The sequence below is a fragment of the Balaenoptera acutorostrata genome, chromosome 21 (assembly GCF_949987535.1).
Source record: "Balaenoptera acutorostrata chromosome 21, mBalAcu1.1, whole genome shotgun sequence".
Taxonomy (NCBI): domain Eukaryota; kingdom Metazoa; phylum Chordata; class Mammalia; order Artiodactyla; family Balaenopteridae; genus Balaenoptera; species Balaenoptera acutorostrata.
In genome coordinates this window covers 30,261,084-30,283,691 of record NC_080084.1, presented here as the reverse complement: position 1 = coordinate 30,283,691, position 22,608 = coordinate 30,261,084, and the positions used below count along the sequence as shown (strand labels likewise).

Here is a 22,608-nt window from a genome sequence, read left to right as displayed (position 1 = left end):
TTCACAGTTTCCTGTTTCTTCAACTTTACGGCATCATCAGGAATTATCCTCTCACCAAATTATCCGGAGGAGTATGGTAACAACATGAACTGCGTCTGGTTGATTATCTCTGAGCCTGGCAGCAGAATTCACCTCATCTTTAATGACTTCGATGTGGAGCCTCAGTTTGACTTCCTTGCGGTCAAAGATGACGGGATTTCGGATATAACCGTGCTGGGCACTTTCTCTGGCAACGAGGTGCCCTCCCAGCTGGCCAGCATTGGGCACGTCGTTCGCCTGGAGTTCCAGTCGGATCACTCTACCACCGGCAGAGGCTTCAACATCACCTACACCAGTAAGTGTGCCCGCACCTGCCCCGTGTCCACTTTTCCCCTGGTTCTCACGTGTGTGAAGCCCAATGTCAAGGCTGATACTCCAGGGGTTTTATAATCACAGTTTGCAAAATTATATAGCATTATCCTGAGAACCTAGAAAATACCTCACTCCGTTTAGGTTAGTGTCTTGCTCACTCCTATAGTGAGGACTGGATCACAGGTCTTCTCTCTCTCTGGTTTTCCATCCATCCATCCACCCATCCATCCATCCATCCACCCATGTGTCCTCCATGCAACAAAATAGAATAGTAAAAAAGGACTGAGGCATTTGGGGTCAGGAGCCATGGATTAGTACACCTGCACTTGTATATACTTAGTGGATTTTGATAAGATGGCTAACTTTTCTTTGCCTCAGATTCCTCATTTGCATTAGAGATTATATTTAAGAGCATCTGCTTAAATTGCATTGTTGAGGGAATAAAGTAAGATAATAATGTTAAGTAGGAGTTAAAAGTTATAATTTACTGACTGCCTACTTGTCTTAGATGCTGTGCTTATGATTTGACAGGAATTATTTCATTTAACATTGCTGCAACTCTGGAATATAAGCTTCATATTCCTCATTCTGTAAATAAAGATAACCAGGCTCAGATCACGAGAGTAATCGGCCCAGGGGCAGGCAGTAAACACAAGACCCAGGATGCTAATCTAGATGTGTCAGAACCAGAAACCTTTTGTATCACCTACGTATCTCTTCTCTGTTTTTCTTAGTGAAAAAGTGCTTTCAAACTGTGAAATGCTGTGTGGATGATAGTGATGTCTCTCTATCCATCTCTCTCTCTCTGTCTCTCTAGTCATCAATATTCTGTTTATTGAAGATGTTTATCTATGAAGATATAACTGAAATTTAGGAAAATAAATTGCTTTATAAGTGGTTTTGTTTTCTTCTAATACTCGTAATTAACATTGAAGTATTTTTTATTCTAGTCCTTTTTCTTTTTCTTTTCAGCATTTGGTCAAAACGAGTGTCACGATCCTGGCATTCCCATAAATGGACGGCGTTTTGGTGACAGGTTCCTGCTTGGGAGTTCGGTCTCTTTCCACTGTGACGATGGCTTCGTCAAAACCCAGGGGTCGGAGTCCATCACCTGCATCCTGCAGGATGGGAATGTAGTCTGGAGCTCCACCGTCCCCCGCTGTGAAGGTGCGAGTCCCCTGTTGTTTGCCAGTTATTTTCCTTTGAAATGGTACATCTAATTTAAAAAACAAACAAGCAAGCAAACAATCAACAATATTGGTTTCCCAGGGCTGCTGTACCAAGTACCACAAACTGGTGGCTTTAACAACAGAATTTATTCTATCCCAGCTCTAGAGGCTGCAAGTCCAAGATCGAGGTGTCGGCAGGACTGGTTCCTTCTGAGGCTGTAAGGGAGAGCTGTGATCCAGGCCCCTCTCCCAGCTTCTGGTGGGTTTGCTGGCAATCTTCGGAGTTTCTTGGCTTATAGAAGCATCATCCCCGCTTTCTCCATGTGAGAATGTGTCTGTGTCCAAATTTCCCCTCTTTCTAAGGACACCAGTCATATTGGACTAGGGCCCAGTCTAATGATCTCATCTTAACTAATTATGTCTGCAGTAACCTTATTTCCAAATAAGGTCACATTCTGAGGTGCTGGGATTAGGAATCCAGAATATCGTGGGGGAGTGCATGATTCAACCTATAACAACAACATAGTTTTTAGTTAACTATTTTGTTGCCCTTAGTGTGGCTGACATAAATACCACCTAACTAATTTTCTTCTTGACATTGCCACTCTGGTTACGTATGTAAGAAAACCAAACGGGAAAAAATTAAGGAGGATATTACCTTTGATGTTTACTCAGGTAAAAAAAAAAATTTACTTAGAATATAAACTCATACCCTCCCTATCAGAATGGTCCAAGTGTAAAGAGCTAAGAAAGGCTTTTTTAAAAAGTATCTCTAGTAAGTGCCAAAGAAATACAGATACTTTTTAAAAAGTAGACATTTTTTAGAGCAGTTTTAGGTTTACAACAAAATTGAGTGGAAGGTACAGAGATTTCCCACACACCCCCACCCCCCATACATGCACAGCTGCCCCCATTATCAACATCCCGCACCAGGTGGTGCGCTTGTTACAACCAATGGACCTATAGTGACACGCCACCATTACCCTGAGTCCGCAGTTTACATGAGGGCTGCCTCTTGGGATTGGCCATTCTTTGGGCTTGGGCAAATGGATGTGACATGTATCCACCATTACAGTATCACACTGGGTATTTTCTCGGCCCTAAGATCCTCTGTGCTCCACCTAGTCATCCCTCCCTCCTCCCTCCCCGCTTGCTCACCCACATGGGCAGTGGGGTTGTGCCTCACCTCCTTGTTCTGCCCTCAGCCCTACCTCCAGAGTTATTCCTCAGTATTTCAAGGATCAGCACTATTTTACATCATCATTGGCTGATGCTGCTAAATTCACAGAAGGATGTTTCTCATTTCCACGGTTTCATAAGTTGTTAAAAGCACTTTGGTGGACTGTGGGCACCACCCAGGAGTGGGAGCTTGATCGATTGAAGGGCGAGGACATGACAGGAGGCGTTTCCTTCGTTTATTTGTTTCTGTCATGTTCTAAATGTATGCTTCTGAACTTGATCGATTGAAGGGTGAGGACACGACAGGAGGCGTTTCCTTTGTTTATTTGTTTCTATCACGTTCTAAGTGTATGCTTTTGTATATGTTACATTTTATCGATGTTAATAAATGACTGGGTTATTATCCTTTATAAATAAGTAAACAGTACAATCAGGGTTCTCAGATAAATGGGACTAATAACAGGGCAGGAATAAATATGTTTGCAGATACTGCTTGAGCCAAGCGTTTCACTGCTGACTTTGAAGCATGAATAATTTTACAAGAAAGAAGCTCAAAACAAGCAATACTGTCTAGTCTCTGTTCTGTCTGCCACGGTTCTCACTGCCACTGGTGTGCTTACCTGCAGTGGGCTGTGTGCAGATAGGTGTAAGCTGCAGGGCAGGTAGGTTTCTCCGCGCAGTTGGGGAAATAAAGGGCTCCAGGAAGTGTCAGGTGAGGGTTCCCATAGAGTCAGACAAAAGGAGAAAGTACCACATTAAATGGGAACGGGCAGTTCTCTCACTGTTTGGAAGAGACCTTCAGATGAAGTTCAAGGCAAACCCCAGCTATGGGTTGTTAACAGCAAAACAAACCCTTAGCACAAGAACTAGTTAACGGTGAATGAGATTGTTGAAGTTTACTTGTACTTAGAAAATCAATTACTGAGGGAAAGATTTTTCTCTCTTTATTTGTTCTACATTTAACCTGCCTCTATGCTTCAGCATAGCTTAGTGTCATTAAAAAACACAAGTTATCTTGAGGGAAAAATTACTGTACAAGAATACATCTCTATGGCAACAAATTTTAAAGTTCAAAGAAAATTGGTGATTTCCTAGCAAAATATAAATTACCCAAAGTGATGCAATAAAAAGTACAAAATGTGAATAAACAAAGTACCATAAAAAGAAATTAGAAAGGAAAAAAAAAAAAAAGAAATTAGAAAGAAGATTAAAGACTGAAAAAGACACAGGCACCAGAGGCATGCACAAGGAAGTTGTCTGTCTTTCAAGTTCAGAGAATTTTAGCGTTGGGAACATGGGCCCAGATAATGGAAAAGAGGCACTAACTCCTATATCACATTTTATAAAGCCAGTTTCAGTGTGATATACCCAAGCCAGATAATTGCATTAAAAATAAAGCTATAGACAAAATGTATATTGAAGAAGGACTTATTTTAGGGCTTCCCTGGTGGCTCAGTGGTTAAGAATCCACCTGCCAATGCAGGGGACACGGGTTCGAGCCCTGGTCCGGGAAGATCCCACATGCCACGGAGCAGCTGAGCCCGTGTGCCACAACTACTGAGCCTGCGCTCTAGAGCCCGCGAGCCACAGCTGCTGAGCCCGCACGCCACAACTACTGAAGCCCGTGCGCCTAGAGTCCGTGCTCCACGACAAGAGAAGCTGCCGCGATGAGAAGCCCACGCACCACAACAAAGAGTAGCCCCCGCTTGCTGCAACTAGAGAAAGCCCGTGCGCAGCAACAAAGACCCAATGCAGCCAAAAATAATAATAAATAAATAGTAAATAAATTTAACAAAACAACAAAAAAAGAAGGACTTATTTTAGAAATGCAGTGTCAGGTAACTTGCCAAAGTAAATGGTCAAAACATCAAAGGAGAATATGCCTTCTAAAGACCTCATTCCCATAATTTTTTTTTTTTTTAATCACCCACGTGAATTTGAAGGTCATCAGTGCTGTTCACCAGATATTCTGGATCTCTACCGAGTCTGCTTATCTTCTTGGCCCCTGTGGTTTGATGAAACTTCGTGAGGGGTCTGGCTAATTAGGTGTGAGTGGAAGTGACATAACCACCTTCTGGCTCAGAGGCTGTAATTGCCACTGCAGGACCCATGTCCAGGTGCCATAGCTCAGCTCGTGGAAGCAAGGAATTGGGGGCAGAGCCCTAGACAAGCGCTGTGTGGGAAATACGCCTCCCTTATTATAGCTGCTATTGCATAACCTAATCTAAGTTGACCAGTACAGCAAACTTGAGATCATCATGTAACATTTTACTGTTCAATGTGGTTAATCTGCAGCATAAAGATTAGCATGTCTATTTCATCAGGATAAAGGGATACAAGTTCTAATACACTCAATTATAAAGTGATATGTAGAAGACAGTATATTAAGAAAATAATAGTATGTGTGACAATTCGGGTATATTCCAAGAAATATGACAATTCAAAATTTAGGGACAAAGCTTTACTAAACTAAAGGAAACATGTTTGTTTTTATATGGAAAATAAGACTTTTAGGAAATAATCAGATTTATAAATGTCTTATGTATCATAATTTTTGAAAAATCTGTATTTGCTATATGTCTTTCTATATAGTAGCTTTGGATAGTTAGTTAAACATAAAATAAGTAAAATTAACATGCTGTGTTTTGCTTATGCTGTACTCTAAAAAGGATTTGCTGTATCACGTCAATAAGCATAGGAATTAAATTCTATGTGATACTGATCTAAATGGATATATGATTTCATAGGATGTAAATGTGAATGTAAGGACTTAGCTAGGAAAAAACCCTAGTGTTAATTAGTAAAAATAACTTGTTTTTAAAATTATGATTACATGAAGTAATGAAAGTTTTCTTTAGGAACTCACGTTCATAAAAATGGCTCTGATTTCTTATTATGTATTTTAAGGTACGGATGTAACACATATTTATTGTAGCTTACTTGGAAGAGACGCTATGTCAAGAAAAACATGTGATCTACACAGCAGTCACTTGGTCTTATCTACTATTAACATATTGATATTTTCGAATTTCCATCTCCTGTTTTCTCTGAATAAAATTTTTCTTCTGTGAAATTTAGATTATACTATAGGTACGATTTTGTATCCTGCTTTAAAATATATAATATTCTATTGCAAAGATTTTATCATTTTAACATTTCAGAATATCACTTCAAACGTATTTGTGACATTCTAAATATGTAGTCATGTTCTTTTCATAAATTTTTTGCTTTTCTTTTTTTGTTTCTTTTTTTCTATTACAAATGAAGCTACTATAATTATTTCTATAGATTCCTCTGTGTCAGTTTTTTTTTCTAGCATCAAAATTTGGGTAAAATTTTATAAATTTTTCCAGCATTTTAATGCATATTGCTATTTTTCCATAAAAGGAGTATTTTTCCAAAAATATTTTTTTAACTAGGAACATTTTCATGTTTTATTTGATCTCTATAGATTCACAAAAGTGATTACAAAGATGGCAAAGAACTTTGAGAAAAAAATAAATCTGAAAAATATATGTGGCTAGGCAGAAACATGTTAAATATATGTTATTAGTTTAAATTTTCTGTAGATTTTACAGAAATGCATACTCACCTTTACTGAGCACCAGGCACATACTTTCCTTCAACTCCCTTTTGTCTATGTAATCATGGATCACTGTTACCCAGCCCTTCAGAAGGATTGATGCACACTAGTTCATGTTTACCGAATTTTATTTATTTATTTATTTGTTTTCTAACAATCACCAGCAATTTAGTAAGTTGTATGTGGCAAATTATTTTAATAAAATGAACACAACCCAAAGTGAATAAACACATACACATATTTTAAAACACACCCACAATCACACACCACAGAGTATTTTAATTTTAGATGTGAGGTAATTTTAAGTTTGTGTATTAATAGACATTTGTTGACATCTGAATACATGTAAAATGTGGGTATCAGTGGAATTCGCGCCTCGTGACTTTGTTGTGATGATTGAACGTGATAATTCCTGGAAGTCGTCTGGCAGACACCACTCACGTAGACTGTGCCGTTATTAGATGGGAAGAACTTTGCTGCAGGTTGATGATAAATGCCCAGTTGTGGAATATATGTGCTCTGCTTTCAGTATTGTTAATTTACTTGGGAATAATTTTTGCTTGAATACTAGAAACCATTAAGTCCATGAACACAGAAGCGAATTCCTGCAGTAACTGAGGTGCTGCCGTGGTACATATACATAATTTGACCTGTTTATACCCTGCATCATCTTTCAGCCCCGTGTGGTGGACATCTGACAGCTTCAAGTGGAGTCATTTTGCCCCCGGGATGGCCAGGGTATTATAAAGATTCCTTAAATTGTGAATGGATAATTGAAGCAAAACCAGGACACTCTATTAAAATAACTTTTGATAGGTAAGAAAAAACTTTGTTTTCCTTAATTTGGACCTGATGACCCATGCATGCCCAATGTTTTTATTTAAATGGATCTTAAATCTTAGAAAGATGACAGTTTTTCATTGGTTCCCCCAAAGGAGTTCACTTAAAAGGAAATAGGCGCTTGCTTGATGAATTCTGTTCTTCTGGAATTTTATCCTCTAAGCCCACAGCTACGGCCCCTCTGCAGACGTGGTTGAGGGCATGGTGGCCCAGACAAGCATTCCCAGAACTCACAGTCGCTGGCCCGTGCGTCCACCTCTGGATTTTGGACCTGAGGCTAGAATAAATTCTGCTTGGTGTTTGATTGCAAATAGAGCCTTTTGGTCCCTTAGGTATTTCTAGAAAGCACAGGAAAAGAGTTCTCCCACTCTGGGGATGGCTCTGGGGACTGAAGGGCGGTTTGGGGTTGCAGAGCTGGCAACAGCCTGTGTGCAGCAGATTCATTACCTGTTAATTAGCTATGAGTGGTTCCGTCACTGCAATGGTATTTGGCTTAGCTGTTTGATAATGTATTTGATAATCTAAGAAAAAAGAAGCATGCTATTTGAATTCTTCATGATCAAATATTGTCCAGATTGTCTCAACAATCAATTTGAAGATTAAGAACCAAAAGTACTTTGGAAGGGACCCACATGCTTTAAAATGCAAGGAAGCATCTTTGTTTAGTGTTTCAAGGTTCATTAATAACTGAGCAAATTGGGCTTTCTCTAACAATGACCTTTTTAACTAGACTGAGCTTGGGGTTCTAGTATTCAGAATATTATAATGTCTCAAGACAGATGAACATTATTATATTATTTTTTAACTAATTTTCTAATTCTCAATGACGACATCCATACAGGAAAGGTTTTTAGCAGGAATTATGTTATCACTTAGTGATTATTTGTCTTTGAAGTTATTATTGATATTATTATATCTGATAGGATAATTATAACTCCAGTAGGATAATCTCTCAGAAGAAAAGAAAAAATTGGTTTATGTATTCATTATATTGGAGAATGGATTCTTGCATATAATCTTAGTCACTGGGAAAAAAAAACCTTTATAAATATTAAGTAAATTGTTTGGTTTCTTACTAATTTTTACACTTTCTAGTATTGAGAGGGAAAAAAGCAGACACACATCCTGATTTCCAGCAGCACAACAAATGTAAATCATTTAGTAAAAATAGTGATTTTACATTCTGGTTTGGCAGAATTTATTAGCATTTCATTTTCAGTTGCCTGAACAAAAATACTCATAATTTTTCTCAATCTTGTCTTTTCGATACTATTGAACTGCGGTATTTGCTAAATTCCATTTGTAAGTACGAACATTTCTGATATTTTCAGACACTTGTGATTATTACCCTGGACATAGTACACCGCCCTTCAATAGTTCAATAGTGCATTGGTTTATACCTTGAGCTGTGAGCTGACATCCTAATAAAGGATGTGTTTGCACAAACAAATTTTAAATTCCATACTGATGTTATTGTTACACAGTGTGTGCTAGGTTGCCAACTGATGAAAAGCATTTACATTTTTCTTTCTGAGGTTACCCTGGAAATCGTCCAGCTCTTGAGGCACGCCCTCTATCAGTCCTGGCTGTCTCTAAAGATGAAAGATGTGAAAACTTCAGTGCAGATACTTCAAATGAGATTTATTCCAAGCTTATCTAGACTTCTTGAATGTGCACTCAGATAACTGTGAAGTCATAGCATCTTTAGAGAACATTTTTAATAGTAAAAGACAAAGCTGCCCTATCCCACCCCAAATGTCCAGCCTGTGGCTGTATTCTGACCTAGCCACACGCTACACCAATTGTTTGAATTCCCCTTTACGGAAGATTGAGGGTCAGGGACCATTCTAAGTTAGTTGCAAGAATATATCATTATTGTGCATTTGCGCTAAGAGGAGTATGTGATTTAATGATAAACAGGGCAGGGCCCTTTGATTTCAGCATCTTTTTTCATTGCTCTGTGCCAGGAATCTAAGACAGCCACTCTGCCCCTTCCTCTACCTCCCCATCAGCAGCGTGCATTGCAGACCCTGGAGACCCATGCACAGGCTACTCTGGAATTCTCTGTCTGAGAGTCACTGATGAATCAGAGGCTCCAGTCAGTGAGCTGCTGCCTGAGAGCCACGCCAGACACTTGGAAACTGGGTTAGCTCTTTGAGGACGAGATGGGCCCATTTCCAAAGTTATCTCAGTGCCTGGAATGGTACCTCCATTTCATCAAAGAGCACCCAAGTGGCTGCAACTGTATATAAATATAATATCAGACCAGATTCTCTGGAAGCATAAGTCCTCCTTGGAAGAAAAGTTAAGCACTTTTTGGAATCTGTTCTTACCTTTTCAAATCATTGAAGTAGTATTTGGTTTCTGAAGCAGTAATGTGCCCGGTGCTCTCCTACTGTCACACAAGAGTTGATGCAGCTTGAAAAGGCACAGAATTTTTTGTTTCAGGAAAGGTATTTAAAGTATTGTCATGTATTTTGATTTACCCTTTTCCTTTAGGAGATCATGTCACTTCAATCTGCTCATGTTAAGAAATCCATAGTCATGTTACACTGGGGATCATGAGAAACAGTTTGAAAATGTGCCGTGATTGACTCTCACTGACTGGTGCTTCTCTGTCTACCGGCTCACAGTGTGTTTATTTCAGAGCTGAGTCACTACCCCCGTTCCTGTCTGTGATGCTGCTGGATGGAGTACTGAGCAGAGGGAGGGATGGGGGGTGAGCCTTCCCCCCAGAAATAAGTACTGTCCTCAAACGCTACACGTGCTCAGGTCTTCAAAACGTATATACGTATCTCTGTATCTATTTTACGTCTCTTGCTGTACGTGGGTTTTTAGTAAGTGAATGATATTACAGGATGTCTGTACGTTAATGTGGCTCTGCATCTCTCTTCTGACTGGATACGCTTGCCCGCAGATTCCAGACAGAAGTTAATTATGACACCCTGGAGGTCAGAGACGGGCCAGCCAGCTCGTCCCCGCTGATTGGGGAGTACCACGGCACACAGGCGCCTCAGTTCCTCATCAGCACAGGGAACTTCATGTACCTCCTCTTCACCACAGACAATAGCCGGTCCAGCGTGGGCTTCCTCATCCGCTACGAGAGTAAGTGGTCCTCCCTCGCCAGGGCCGTGCCCGATTGTCGGGTTGAGTTCCACACACGTGGTCTCATTGTGTCACGTAGCAGATGTGCTGGGAGTGCATTTCTAATGCTAGTCAATGTATAAAACAGCAATTCTTCCCGCCTCTGTCCACACTGCACTGCGCCATCGTCAAGACTTTCTCTTATTAAGGACAGAGAGCCTTGGGGATTTTTACTTTACAACTCAAAAAGAAGACATACTCGTTTATTATAAAGTAAAATAATAAAGTAATTAAAACAGTGAAACGTGTTCATTTACTGTACGATGTAATAATAAATTTCTACTATTAGAACATATACCTGTTGGCCAAAAGAGCTACAGGGCATGTCACTAAAATTATATCTCCTGAGCAATATTTTTTGTTAGAAAAATGGTTAGGGCAGTTGTGGTACTTATTTGTGAGTATACATGTGCCTGTTTTAGTCAGCAGAGAGACTGTAACTAAGAAGAAATTAAAACTCAGTTGAACTTTTACTAAATGACAAATACCTGTTGTTATTATTAACAACTGTTAAAAATGATTAAGAACAATTATTGGAAATATTTAAACACAATTGCTAAAATATCATAATGCAGTGTATTTTGCAGAGCAATCCCAATTCCTTCCCATTTTTGTTTCCATCCATCCAAATTTGGCTCTTAGCTTTAGCTTCTGAAATTAAGAGATTGAGGGATTATATTATTTGATAGTAATATTTATGCAAGGGTGCTTCTGGAATGGAGTAGAGTGCAGTTCAGCCTGGGAATGCATTTCTAATGCTAGTCAATTTAAAAAACAGTAATTCTTCCCTTCTCTGAAAATTCTTCACTTCCAGAGTAGAATGAAAGGAGATGCATGAGAGTAGCTCAATACGGAATCTGAAGGAATGAATCCTTTATTTTGTAAGGATTTTTAAGGTTGTTCTTTTCCAGAATCTTTCCTGAAATAAACTAAACAAAGTTTTAATGTTGTTGTAAAAATACATATAATTTTATAAATGCATGAATGGGGCCATATCTAACATGCTGAATTTTTCATCTTTTTTTCTTTTTCTTTCCTTCCTTTCCCCACATTGCCCGCTGCTACTCATGTTAATCTTGCCCAAACCCTATCCAACAACTAAAATTAATAACCTGTTGTGTATATTTCTTTTTTACATGCTTATCTATACAATTATATGCAAACATATATGCAAATACACATATAAGGTTATGTGTACTTTTTGCTTAAAAATGGAATTATATTAGACTTGTATTCTGATAACAAGAAAATTGATTATTAATGATTTAAAGGTTAATTTCAGATTTAATTCAAAGTTATGCTTCGTATCTATACATCATTTATTTCAAAGTTACATATTTTTAAACTTGTACATTTTAAGAAGCAGAAACTTTTGTATTTAATTCCTTTCTTTTTTTTTTTTTTTTTTTTCATTCCTTTCTTAACATTCCTTTAAGTTATCACTTCTCTTTGGAGTGAAGATCTGTACACATTACAGTCATCTGAATTTGTACAACTCCTCAGCGTTGATCTGCTAAGATGTATTCTTTCCACCCCATCCTGCACATTTTTCTTAAAGCTACACACAATAGGTTGGCCTTTGGATATAGAATTGGGTGAAACTTAAGAGAATAGATAGTTTTAGGCGCTGACAAACACTAGAACAGAGTGTTCTATGTTCTGTCTCTTTTATTTGCATACCATAGATTATTTTGCCTATTTCTAGTCCCTTTTGAAGAAACAAGTTCTAAAGCCCATATGTAGGTAGTAGAAACTAATGTTATTTGCTTCTCTACCTCATTTTGATAAGTGGGTTGTTCTTATTCATGATTTCTGGAAAATCAGGGAAAGTCAGTCACAAGTTCCTGTTTAGATTGTCAGCATTATATAATATAATATAATATAATAATAATATAAATTTATTGAGTAGATAATTCTAACAATAATCATTATAAGCTGAAAAGACTGACTGCATTATGTTTCAGGGTTCTTTTTATTTATCCTATATTTGAAAATGGACATGAGTCTGAGTAAGACATGGTATAACCCAGTGATCCTCAGAGGACAGTGCTTTTTGCCATTTTCCCTTCTTTTCATCAGTAAAAGGAGGCAAAAGCAAACCCCCAGCTGGTGTGTTTGGGGGATAACTGTGCGAGTGTCTGACATGTCTGGTCCCTTGGAGCCTGGAATTCTCCTCCCTCCTTCTTTACTGGAGAAGCCGGGGCTGGCTCTGTAGTTCTGGATGAGGGCAGAGGACAAGATGAACAAGGTTCCTACAGCATCAGACTGTCCATAGCTCTGCCTCAGAGGGGACCTTGTTCTGGACATTCATCCGGTCTCCATTTGTGGACTCCCGGTGACCCTTCCAGAAGGCCCAGGCCCCAGACATTCCTGACGCAGTCTGTGGGTGAGAGCATTGACGGGATATTGGGAAACAATCACCAGGAAGGAAGTCACACTGAAGCTTGACTTGTTATCACCTCAATTTACTTATCTCTGGTGAAGATTTCGAGGAGAAACGGGAAGTGAGCAGAAGCCAATGCGATGCAGGACCTGGCACTTTAATGGGGAGCAGAGCCAGGAAAGGCCTGGCCTTCAGCGCAGTGGCTGTCGGGGCTGTTGCCACAGGCACCTGCGGGCTTTGCAGCTGACCAGGGCCCAGGCTGCCAGCCCGGCGTCCTAGGGCGTGCCTGCCACTGCTGGGGCAGGCACTTTACGGGAGCCCCGTGCCCAACTCATACCCACGTCCTGGGTACGAAGCCTGCCGAAGGAGCAGTTTTTCTCAAACACTGCTGTGCGCTAGTCTTCACCTGGGGGTCCTAGTGAAATGGAGATTCCTAAGCTCGAATTCCAGGTATTATAACTGAGCACGTCACAATTCTGGATCTTTGAGTGAGTCCTCAAGGTGATCCTGAGGGTGGTGGCGTGTAGGTGGCAGTGGGTGTCTGAGTCAGCCCAGGCAGGCCATGGCTGGTGCAGAGGGACAGCAGAGGTAACGGAAGAGTAAAGGACCAGGAGAGAAGTACAGAGAGAGACAGAGGAGAAAAACATGGGAACGACACACCTTACCAACCCCTTTGTCATTTTGACCATTTCTAGTACCCTTTGAGGAAATGTGTTCAGAACCCAATATGCAGACACTAGAAAAATAATTACACCTGCTCATCTGACACATTTTTAAAGAGTGGGTTGCCCATGACCCAAGAATGGTTTACATCAAATTTTTATGCCATTTAAAAATCATAAAATAGCCCATCTCCCTTTTGTCTTTCATCAAGAATGGCTGACACTGTAAACCTTTCTTGCTTTAAAAAAGTGTTAATGACCCCGCCTCATGCCCAGATGGGTACATGGCAATCTACTCTACAGCCAGAGAGCCTTGCAGGGGTGACCACACTCTGCTCAAGTTTCGCTTATTTTTGTAGCGTTTCCATAAAATAATGCGAGCCGCTGTAAACGACACTCATTTCAGCTCTTTCTGAACTGTAGGGCAGAAGGGTTGAAGCCAGTTTTTCAAGGTTTATTCCTAAAAGCATACCCAGGGTTGTAGTTCTACTCTTGTACTAAGTTTTAGGAATCGTTGCTCTCATAAATATAGTGTCCATTTACAGTCTGTGCTTTCATTACTTTATTCCTTATAAGGAATGTGGCACAGTTTATTCATATAATAGTAATTGCATTATCCCCCAGAATAATCATTTGTTCTGTTTGTTTGTAGAGAGAGCTTTGAACCACACTTTAAAATCATCATAATTGTATAGGGAATTGAAAAATAAAATGGTAAAAAATGAAAAATAAATGGATTTCTCACATATATGGAGATTTTCCATTTAATTTTAGCACACTTCTTAGAAATGCTTTTTAATAATGTTTCTAGAAAGAAGCAAGATTTACTAAATGTAAATGTATATATCCTACTATGCAATCTATATACTGTACAATTTTTAAAAAAATTTGTGATAAACAGTGTGTATTTTGTGGTGTGTGTGTGTGTGTGTGTGTGTGTGTGTGTGTAGGTTAGTTTTCTTTGATTCAGTGACCTTTCTTATAACCAGAAAGGGAGACTGGTCAAGATGTAATGGTAATAACTGCAATACAACTGCAAATTAGATACAGCACACACACAGACACACACACACACACACACACATACACATACACACATAGGAGACAGAGGAAGAGAGAAAAACAGTCAAGGACTTAGGTTTGAATTTCAGTTAATAATTTGACAAATTTACTTAGTGTCTTAGCCAGTTTCTTCATCTGTAAAGTGGGGAGCGTAACCACTATTTCAGAACCTTCAGCAGGCTGTGACAAGTGCCTGCACTAAAGCGTGGCAGATCAAAGGTACCTGGAGACTATCCGTTCTCTTCCCTGGACTCGGACTTCGACGCAACAGAGAGCTGAGCAGCACTTCACTGACATCAAACACGTAAATGTGATCTGCACACGGACAGTTTCACAGCAGCCATCTTCCTTCATTCACCGAACAGCAAATTTGTTCAGTCACTTGTTTGACAAAGGCCAAATGAAAAGAAGTATATTTATGTCATGTGTGTCAAAAAATTTAGAGCTGCATTAAGTTTCAAGAAAGAAACAGTCGGTACAGAGTGTGAATATATTCACAGCTCCAGTAGGATCCACTGACCCAAATGTTCCTATGTGTTGTCCGGGCTGGAGACCAGAAGGCAAACACGCTCTGAGTGAAACGCCAAAGCGCATTGTTTACTTTTCTTCAGAGCAGCCTGTCCGCCTGTCCTCACCCCTGGATGTAAGTTTATTTAAAGTTCCCATCCCCTGAGTCACATCGCCTCCTTTGCTGTTTCACTCATTCTTCCCCAGCATCGTCTTGTTTGGGAATCCCTGTACCTGGCAGGTTCCGGGTGAACGAGTAGTCCAGTCTACGGCAAGTCCACACTCCGGAGTCATCCCCACGGGGACTTTCCCGTCTCATCAATGGGAGGGGCCAAGGATCACAATATCTGCTCGTTTCCAAACTCAGTGTTTGCACCCGTTATATTGTAAAAATCAGTGAATGAATAAATAATGGCGTGTAGTTGGTATGAACAAGTGGTTATGACTTTAATGATTTTACTTATTTATTCAGTTTTACATGTAAAGAATTCTAAATTTAAATTTGTACACTTTGGTTTCCTCTGATATGTTTCTCTATTTTCCCTACACATTTTGTATTTCCTTACAATTTATGAATTTCATTATGGACACTACTCATTAATACAGCATTCGCACATTGTCTAAAATAGTAATTCCTTTTATGGTTATTCACTGCAGTGCAGTGACTGTACCGTCTAGTGATCACAGGACGTCGTTTGATGAAATGGAATAATTTAGTTGGCTGGTTTTTCAGGACCCTGGATACTAATTCATTTCTTTGTCAGAGATTCTTCTTTATAGGAAATTCTGCTATTGATCTTGAGGCTACAAAACCAATCAGCCTGTTATTATGTACCCGCTGTGTTCAGGGCACTGCTGTGTACAAGCTCTGGGGGTGTTGTGAAACCTCATACACACTCCCTTAGGAGGTGAATGTGTATGTGTGTGTGTGTGTGTGTCTGTGCAGAGAGGGAGGAGCAGGGTAGGTGTTGGATCTTGGGGCAAACGATGGCCATGCTGCTTTTGGTATATCTACAGCTCATGCAGGGGTGTAAGGCATGCATGCATTTGTTGGCATACTTTGCAAGAAGTCAGGACAGTTATATCCTGTTGTTAAGGTAATAGGTGTGTGTTAGTTTTACGATATTAATTAGAATGACTAATTTTTAAGAAAAAATTCTTGGGAAAAATGATGCTATATTTTTTTTTCACATTGCCTCTTTCTCTTTTCATTGTTTTATTTATTTTTTTCCTTTGGAAAACTTCACTATGATAGTCTTTTCTGCTGTCTGTTAACCTGTGAGGTTAAGAGCACAGGCCTACAAAGTGCAAAGTTTGCTCTTTCTGCCAATTCTGAAACCAGATGCAAGTTCTAGCAGTTCCCAAAATGACCCTCAGGTTTGATAATTCGACAGAAGGACTCAGTGAGCTCACTGAAAGCTGCTATACTCACAGTCACATTTGTAACTGGAAAGGATACAAATGAGAACCAGCCGAAGGAAGAGGCACAGAGGGTAGACTCTGAGATGGGTCCGAACTCAGAGCTTCCAGGCGTCTTGTCCTTGTGGAGTCATGGACAGTGTCACCTCCTCCCAGCCATGACTTGTGACATATGCACAGCTTACTGCCAACCTGGGAAGCTCATCTGAGCCTCTGTGTCCAGAGATTTTATTGATGTTTCATTACATAAGCATCATGGATTGAATCATTGCCCCATATGGTTGAACTAAGTCTTTACCTGCCCCCGTCCCTGTAGGTTAGACTGAAACCGTGTTGCCTCAGGGCACCCCACTTGAGCAACCTGCTGAATATAAACCATTAGGTGTGGTCCCAGGGGCCCACAGTGAATAACAGACACTCCCACCACTCAACAAATCCCAAGAGTTTAAAGGTCACCTCCTAGGAGCTATACTAGTCTTGGAAATCACATTTCTTACTGAATATTTTTGGATGTGGCTCAGCCATCCTACTTGTGTTTCTGTGCTACTGGATCACATGTTGCTGCACTAAAGAAGAAATCACATCACTTCTTATTTATTTAAGAAACTCACCCCTTAGTTGCACTTCATGTATTTGACTTAATGAGGGAAGGTATATTCATAAGATGCATCACTCAAACTTTGGTAAAACATATACAGTGATCAGAAATATTATCCCAGATATCATTTTAGGGGAGTAAAGAGTCTGAATATTGGTAATACTTTAAGATTTTTGCTTAATACTTCAAGTCATAATTGCAATGTTTTGAATCTTACTGAGAGAGTTATGTATAGCAACAGCAAGTCTTTTTTTTAATCTGTTTGCATTCCTAAACATCACAATGATATTCTCGTCCCTTATTCCCATTTTTCCTCATCTTTTAAAATATATATTATTCTAAAAATAAAGAGAAATATTAGAGACAGAGAAAAGAAACTCTTGTAATGACATGATCATCATTACTTGACTTTATATAGCACTTTACTTTTTAACATCTTTTAGCAAAGGCTAATTGTAGCCATCTTGAAAGTGGCTGACTTAAGTACAAATCTAAAAGAAAAAAGAAATGTGGCAGTGCAATTTTAGAAAATTAACTACAGTGTAGGTTTTTTTTTTTTTTTTTTCAAAATTTATTTATTTATTTTTAGCTGTGTTGGGTCTTAGCTTCCGTGCGAGGGCTCTCTCCAGTTGCGGCGAGCGGGGGCCACTCCTCATCGCGGTGCGCGGACCCCTCACCGTCGCGGCCCCTCTCGTTGCAGAGCACAGGCTCCAGACGCACAGGCTCAGCAATTGTGGCTCACGGGCTCAGCCGCTCCGCGGCATGTGGGATCCTCCCAGACCAGGGCTCGAACCCGTGTCCCCTGCATTGGCAGGCAGACTCTCAACCACTACGCCACCAGGGAAGCCCTACAGTGTAGTTTTAATTTGCATTATGTGTATGGGCTTGGGTGGATGTGTGCAAATATATGAAAGTTGAAGTATGACTGCCAAAATCTATTTGGTATATCAAATATAAAAGGATGGGGGGGAGGGGGAGGGGTGGAGATAGAAAACAGAAAAACTTCGACTTTATTTAGTACAGTTCATTGCTTTTCAAATGAAAAAAGGTAAAATTCAGGGAGGTCAGCAAATTATTCAAGATTGGCACTACTTAGCTGTCATCTGTAGCTAAGTGTAATGATATACATCTTTCTACAACAAAACAGGGCCCAGTATTTGAAAATGTATTAGTTTTCACATGAATGGATTATCGATTCACTTGCATGATTTTCCAGGTCTGATGATGTCTGGGAATATTTTGTATGTATTATGGCCCCAATTTTTTTTTCTATAACCCAGGAAGATCCGTGTCTGATGGTTTTTTCTGTGCATCCAGGTGTGACTCTGGAGTCGGACTCTTGCCTTGACCCGGGGATCCCTGTGAATGGGCATCGGCACGGCAGTCACTTTGGCATCCGGTCCACAGTGACTTTCAGCTGCAATCCAGGCTATACACTGAGTGACGACGAGCCCCTGGTCTGTGAGCGGAACCACCAGTGGAATCATGCGTTGCCCAGCTGTGATGGTAGGTGGAGCTCAGCACAGCAGCAAACCAGGAAGACATGCAGAGAAATTCTTTAAACAGGCTGGGTGGCATGTATTTTATGGGGTGGTAGGATATGACTGAAGTGGGGCTTCTATTTGAAAGCTTGTGCACTTTGAAAATATGGCCATTTAGCACTTGAAGTTTACCTGGCAAATCTTCTCTATGAAGTAGAGCTTCTATTTAGAAATGAAGAACAAAAATTATGGGCTGGCCTTCAGTTTCATCCCCAAACACTCAAGCTTGTAGAGCTTAGTGATGCACACACCCTTACCCACGGCGTTTATTGAAGACTCTACGTGAGACAGCATCATGAGTATGCATGTTCCACCCTGTCAGACCTGATTTTCCTGTGAACCGGTCCAGGCATCAGACAGCTTGCTCCAGCTCTGCACACCTGGTCTGTGTTGCCTCTGACTCTTCCCTATGGCAGAGCTCTTCCCCAGGGGTGTGGGAAGTCTTTCCTCTGGAGATCCCCCCCGGTGGTTTTGTGTGTGTGTGTGTGTGTATGTGTGTGTGTGAGATACCAGCCACTTCCCCTGTCTGCACAGATCTGCTCTTGGAAATCTCAAAATGAGTAACATTCTTGATGATTGTGTGTTACTGTATTACGCAGCTTTACACTATGCAGTTTATAGTTATAATAGCAAGATGGACAAATACGTTACTTGTGATCATTTGCGACAGTGTCAGGGATTTTGCCTTTGACCATGAATATGACCACGTGGTTCTATTCATGACCAAAGGCCATGAAGAATATACATATATAAATGTATATAAAATATATCTGTTATATATATATAATAGATATTCTTACATATATTTCCATATAAATATTATATATATATTTCCATTTCCATTACTTTTTATAGACTAGGCATTTCCACTCAAAGATGATATATTGATATATTCATGAAAAACCTTGACTTATTTAAAATGATTCACCAAAAATAACAGGGTTTAATGGGACAATTATGCTTGGCTACAGACCACTCAAGACCTTTGACCTTTGTCACCAGAGTCTTAACCCAAAGAACTGGTACTTTGGGAGAAAAACTGCAAAGTGCAGGTGGACAGCACACAGTGGCTGGAGGGTGTCTCAAGAAGAATGAAGAATCCACAAAACGAGGAGAGTGGAGCACTGCCCTCTGGGCAGAAGCAGACGCAGGTTGAGGTCTCCATCTATGGGGCCAGAAGGAGATGCAACCTGACATGAAGCATTAGCTGTGCGAGGCAAGGGGTGAGCCCCGCTGGCGAGGGACCCCTAGGTGCATGTGCCTACTTTTACTTTCCTTAATAGGGATCTGAAAGAGTTCCAGTTCTGTGCAGAAGATGAGCTGAGACATTTTTCTTTTCCTGCCATAGGTTATAATTCTACTGTATCAGCTCCAGTATTTGCCTAGGGAAAATGTTGTAAGAACCCAAATAATTGTCATATTATGTTGACACCACTTTTCTATTTACCAATCTCAAATGAGCTGTTAATATAGAAATATTCATTATAGCAGGGCATCCTGTAGAAATGTAGAGGATTGTCAAAAGGTATATTCCTTACTACTCAGCCATAAAAAAGAGTGCAGTATTGCCATTTGCAGCAACATCGGTGGACCTAGAGATTGTCATACTAAGTGAAGTATAAGTCAGGCAGAGAAAGAAAATATCTTATCACTTATATGTGGAATCTTAAAAATTGATACCAATCAACTTTACAAAACAGAAACAGACTCACAGACATAGAAAACAAACTTATGGTTACCAAAGGGAAAAGGGGAGGGGCAAGGGATAAATTAGGAGTATGGGACTAACAGATACACACCACTATATATAAAATAGATAAAAAACAAGGGGAAGGATTTACTGTATAGCACAGAGAACTATATTCAATATCTTGTAATAAACCATAATGGAAAAAGAATCTGAAGCTATACACCTGAAACTAACACAGTATTGTAAATCAACTATAGTTAAATCAAAAAATATTGTAAAAGGTATATTCCTAATTCCCCTTATATTCAATTCAATATTTCAACGAAAGAAAGTGGCAGAAATTGCCCAGGTGTACATAGGTGCATAACTGCAGCATGGACTGCAAGCCCCTTGGCCCCATGTTTGCCATACATGAGGATGCATCAGAGCCAACTGCTTCCTCCAGAGCAGGTGAAAAGGGATGAAGACGTGCAGACAGTAGTTATGAGTAAATTATTCTAGGAAGATGTGTCTCCTTTTTTGCATTCTTTTTTATATTAGACCTTAAATAAACTCTAAAATAATATATCACCTTAATAAATATATAGAGAACCATAATATAAATGAATCTACCTATAGAAAATATCATACTTTAAACTATTACAAAAAGTCCCATGAAATTCAAGAACAGAACAACTTCCTCAGTATCAGAAATGTTATTTGACATTGTCCAGAAGATCTTAACTAAGGCAATAATTTAAGAAAATTATATGAATGATAAATGTTAGAAAGAGAATATAACCATTAGCAATAATAAGGGTTCAGTATGTGACTGCATTCAGGATAAACATAAATCAGTAGATTTCCACAAAGAATATAACATATTAGAAGTATAATAATATATATATATAGAAAATAAAACCCTAAAAACTGCCAGGAATATATCTAACAAGAAATATGAAGGCTTATATTTTTTAAAAATTAGAAATTTATAATGTAATACAAAAGAATAACCTAGAAATGGAAATACATATTATGTTTCTACATGGGAAGAATGAAATTTAAATGTACAGATTTTCTACAAATAGACTTTAAAGTTCAATCAAATATATTTAAAATTAATTTGGGTTTTTCATAGAAATCTGTAGACATTTAAAAATTAATCTAGAAGGGTAAAGGCTGCAAGCAGCTAAGAAATACATATTTTTAAGAAAGATAAGGAAGGGCTATACCATCTAGTATCAAAGAATACTGAAAATTAATGATTGATTAAAACAATATGAAATCAGCGCAGAAGTATACAAACAGATTAACGATACAGCATAGGGATCCTAGTAACATATCTGTGCCCATATAGGAACTTAATTTATGAAAATTATTCCAAATCAGCGAGAGGGGATGACATATTTAATAAATAATGTTGGTCAAATGGGATATCTGAGTGGGGTTTAAAATGTTAGAAAAGTAAATCAAAGTTACACGTTAAAGATAGAAACAAAGATTCAAAACTTAAAATCATTATGTGAGAGTAAAATATTATTAAGACAACCTTTTATTGGATATTTATTTATTTACACAAATATAAGCTCAGTGAGTTTTCCCACAACAGACACATCTGTATAAGATCAAGACCACACAGATCAGTAGATGAACGTGACCAGCACCACAGGAGTCCCCGCCATGTCCCCTCCCAGGCACTGCCCTACAAAGGCTACTGCTCCCTTTATCCTCTAAAGATTCTATGTAAAGGAAATCGTATAGGATGTGTACTTTGCTGTGTCCCGCTTCTTCCACTCAGTCATACACTCGTGACATCATCCAAGTCATGACATTTAGCTGCACTTCCTTCATTCTCGTCATCTATGTTTTATTGTATAAATATACCACCATGTTTTATTCCATGATACTCTATGAAATTTGAGTTATTTTGAGCACCTTTTCATGCTTTTTTGGCCAAGGGTATATCCTCCTCCGTGAAACACTTGTTTTTTCCTCCTATTTATACTGGGTCACATACCTTTTCCTTATTGAATTGTAAGCATTGCTTATATATTTGGAGACCACTCCTTTGTTGGATCGATGCATTGTGAATGTTTTCTCTCACTCTGTCTCTGTCTTCCTCCTCTTCTTGATCTCTTTTTTAAAATTTTTAAAATCTTTTTATTGGGGTGTAGTTGCTTTACAATGTTGTGTTAGTTTCTGCTGTACAGCAAAGTGAATCAGTTATATGTATACATATATCCCCTCTTTTTTGGATTTCCTTCCCATTTAGGTCACCACAGAGCATTACGTAGAGTTCCCTGTGCTATATAGCAGGTTCTCATTAGTTATCCATTTTATACGTATTAGTGTATATATGTCAATCCCTATCTCCCAATTTATCCCACCTCCCCTTTCCCCCCTTGGTGTCCATACATTTGTTCTCTATGTCTGTGTCTCTATTTCTGCCTTGCAAACAGGTTCATCTGTACCGTTTTTCTAGATTACACATATATGCTTTA

The 22,608-nt window shown here is 39.2% G+C and overlaps 1 protein-coding gene across 1 annotated transcript in view; it reads left to right on the top strand.

Moving 5' to 3' along the window:
• CSMD1 (CUB and Sushi multiple domains 1) overlaps positions 1-22,608 on the top strand; it is a 1,828,277-nt gene that overhangs the window by 1,473,629 nt on the left and 332,040 nt on the right. Inside the window, exons 14-18 of the mRNA XM_057537433.1 lie at positions 8-334; positions 1,324-1,518; positions 6,960-7,098; positions 10,040-10,227; positions 18,215-18,403. Of these exons, the coding sequence (XP_057393416.1) occupies positions 8-334; positions 1,324-1,518; positions 6,960-7,098; positions 10,040-10,227; positions 18,215-18,403 (1,038 nt within the window). The remainder of the gene's footprint in view (positions 1-7; positions 335-1,323; positions 1,519-6,959; positions 7,099-10,039; positions 10,228-18,214; positions 18,404-22,608) is intronic.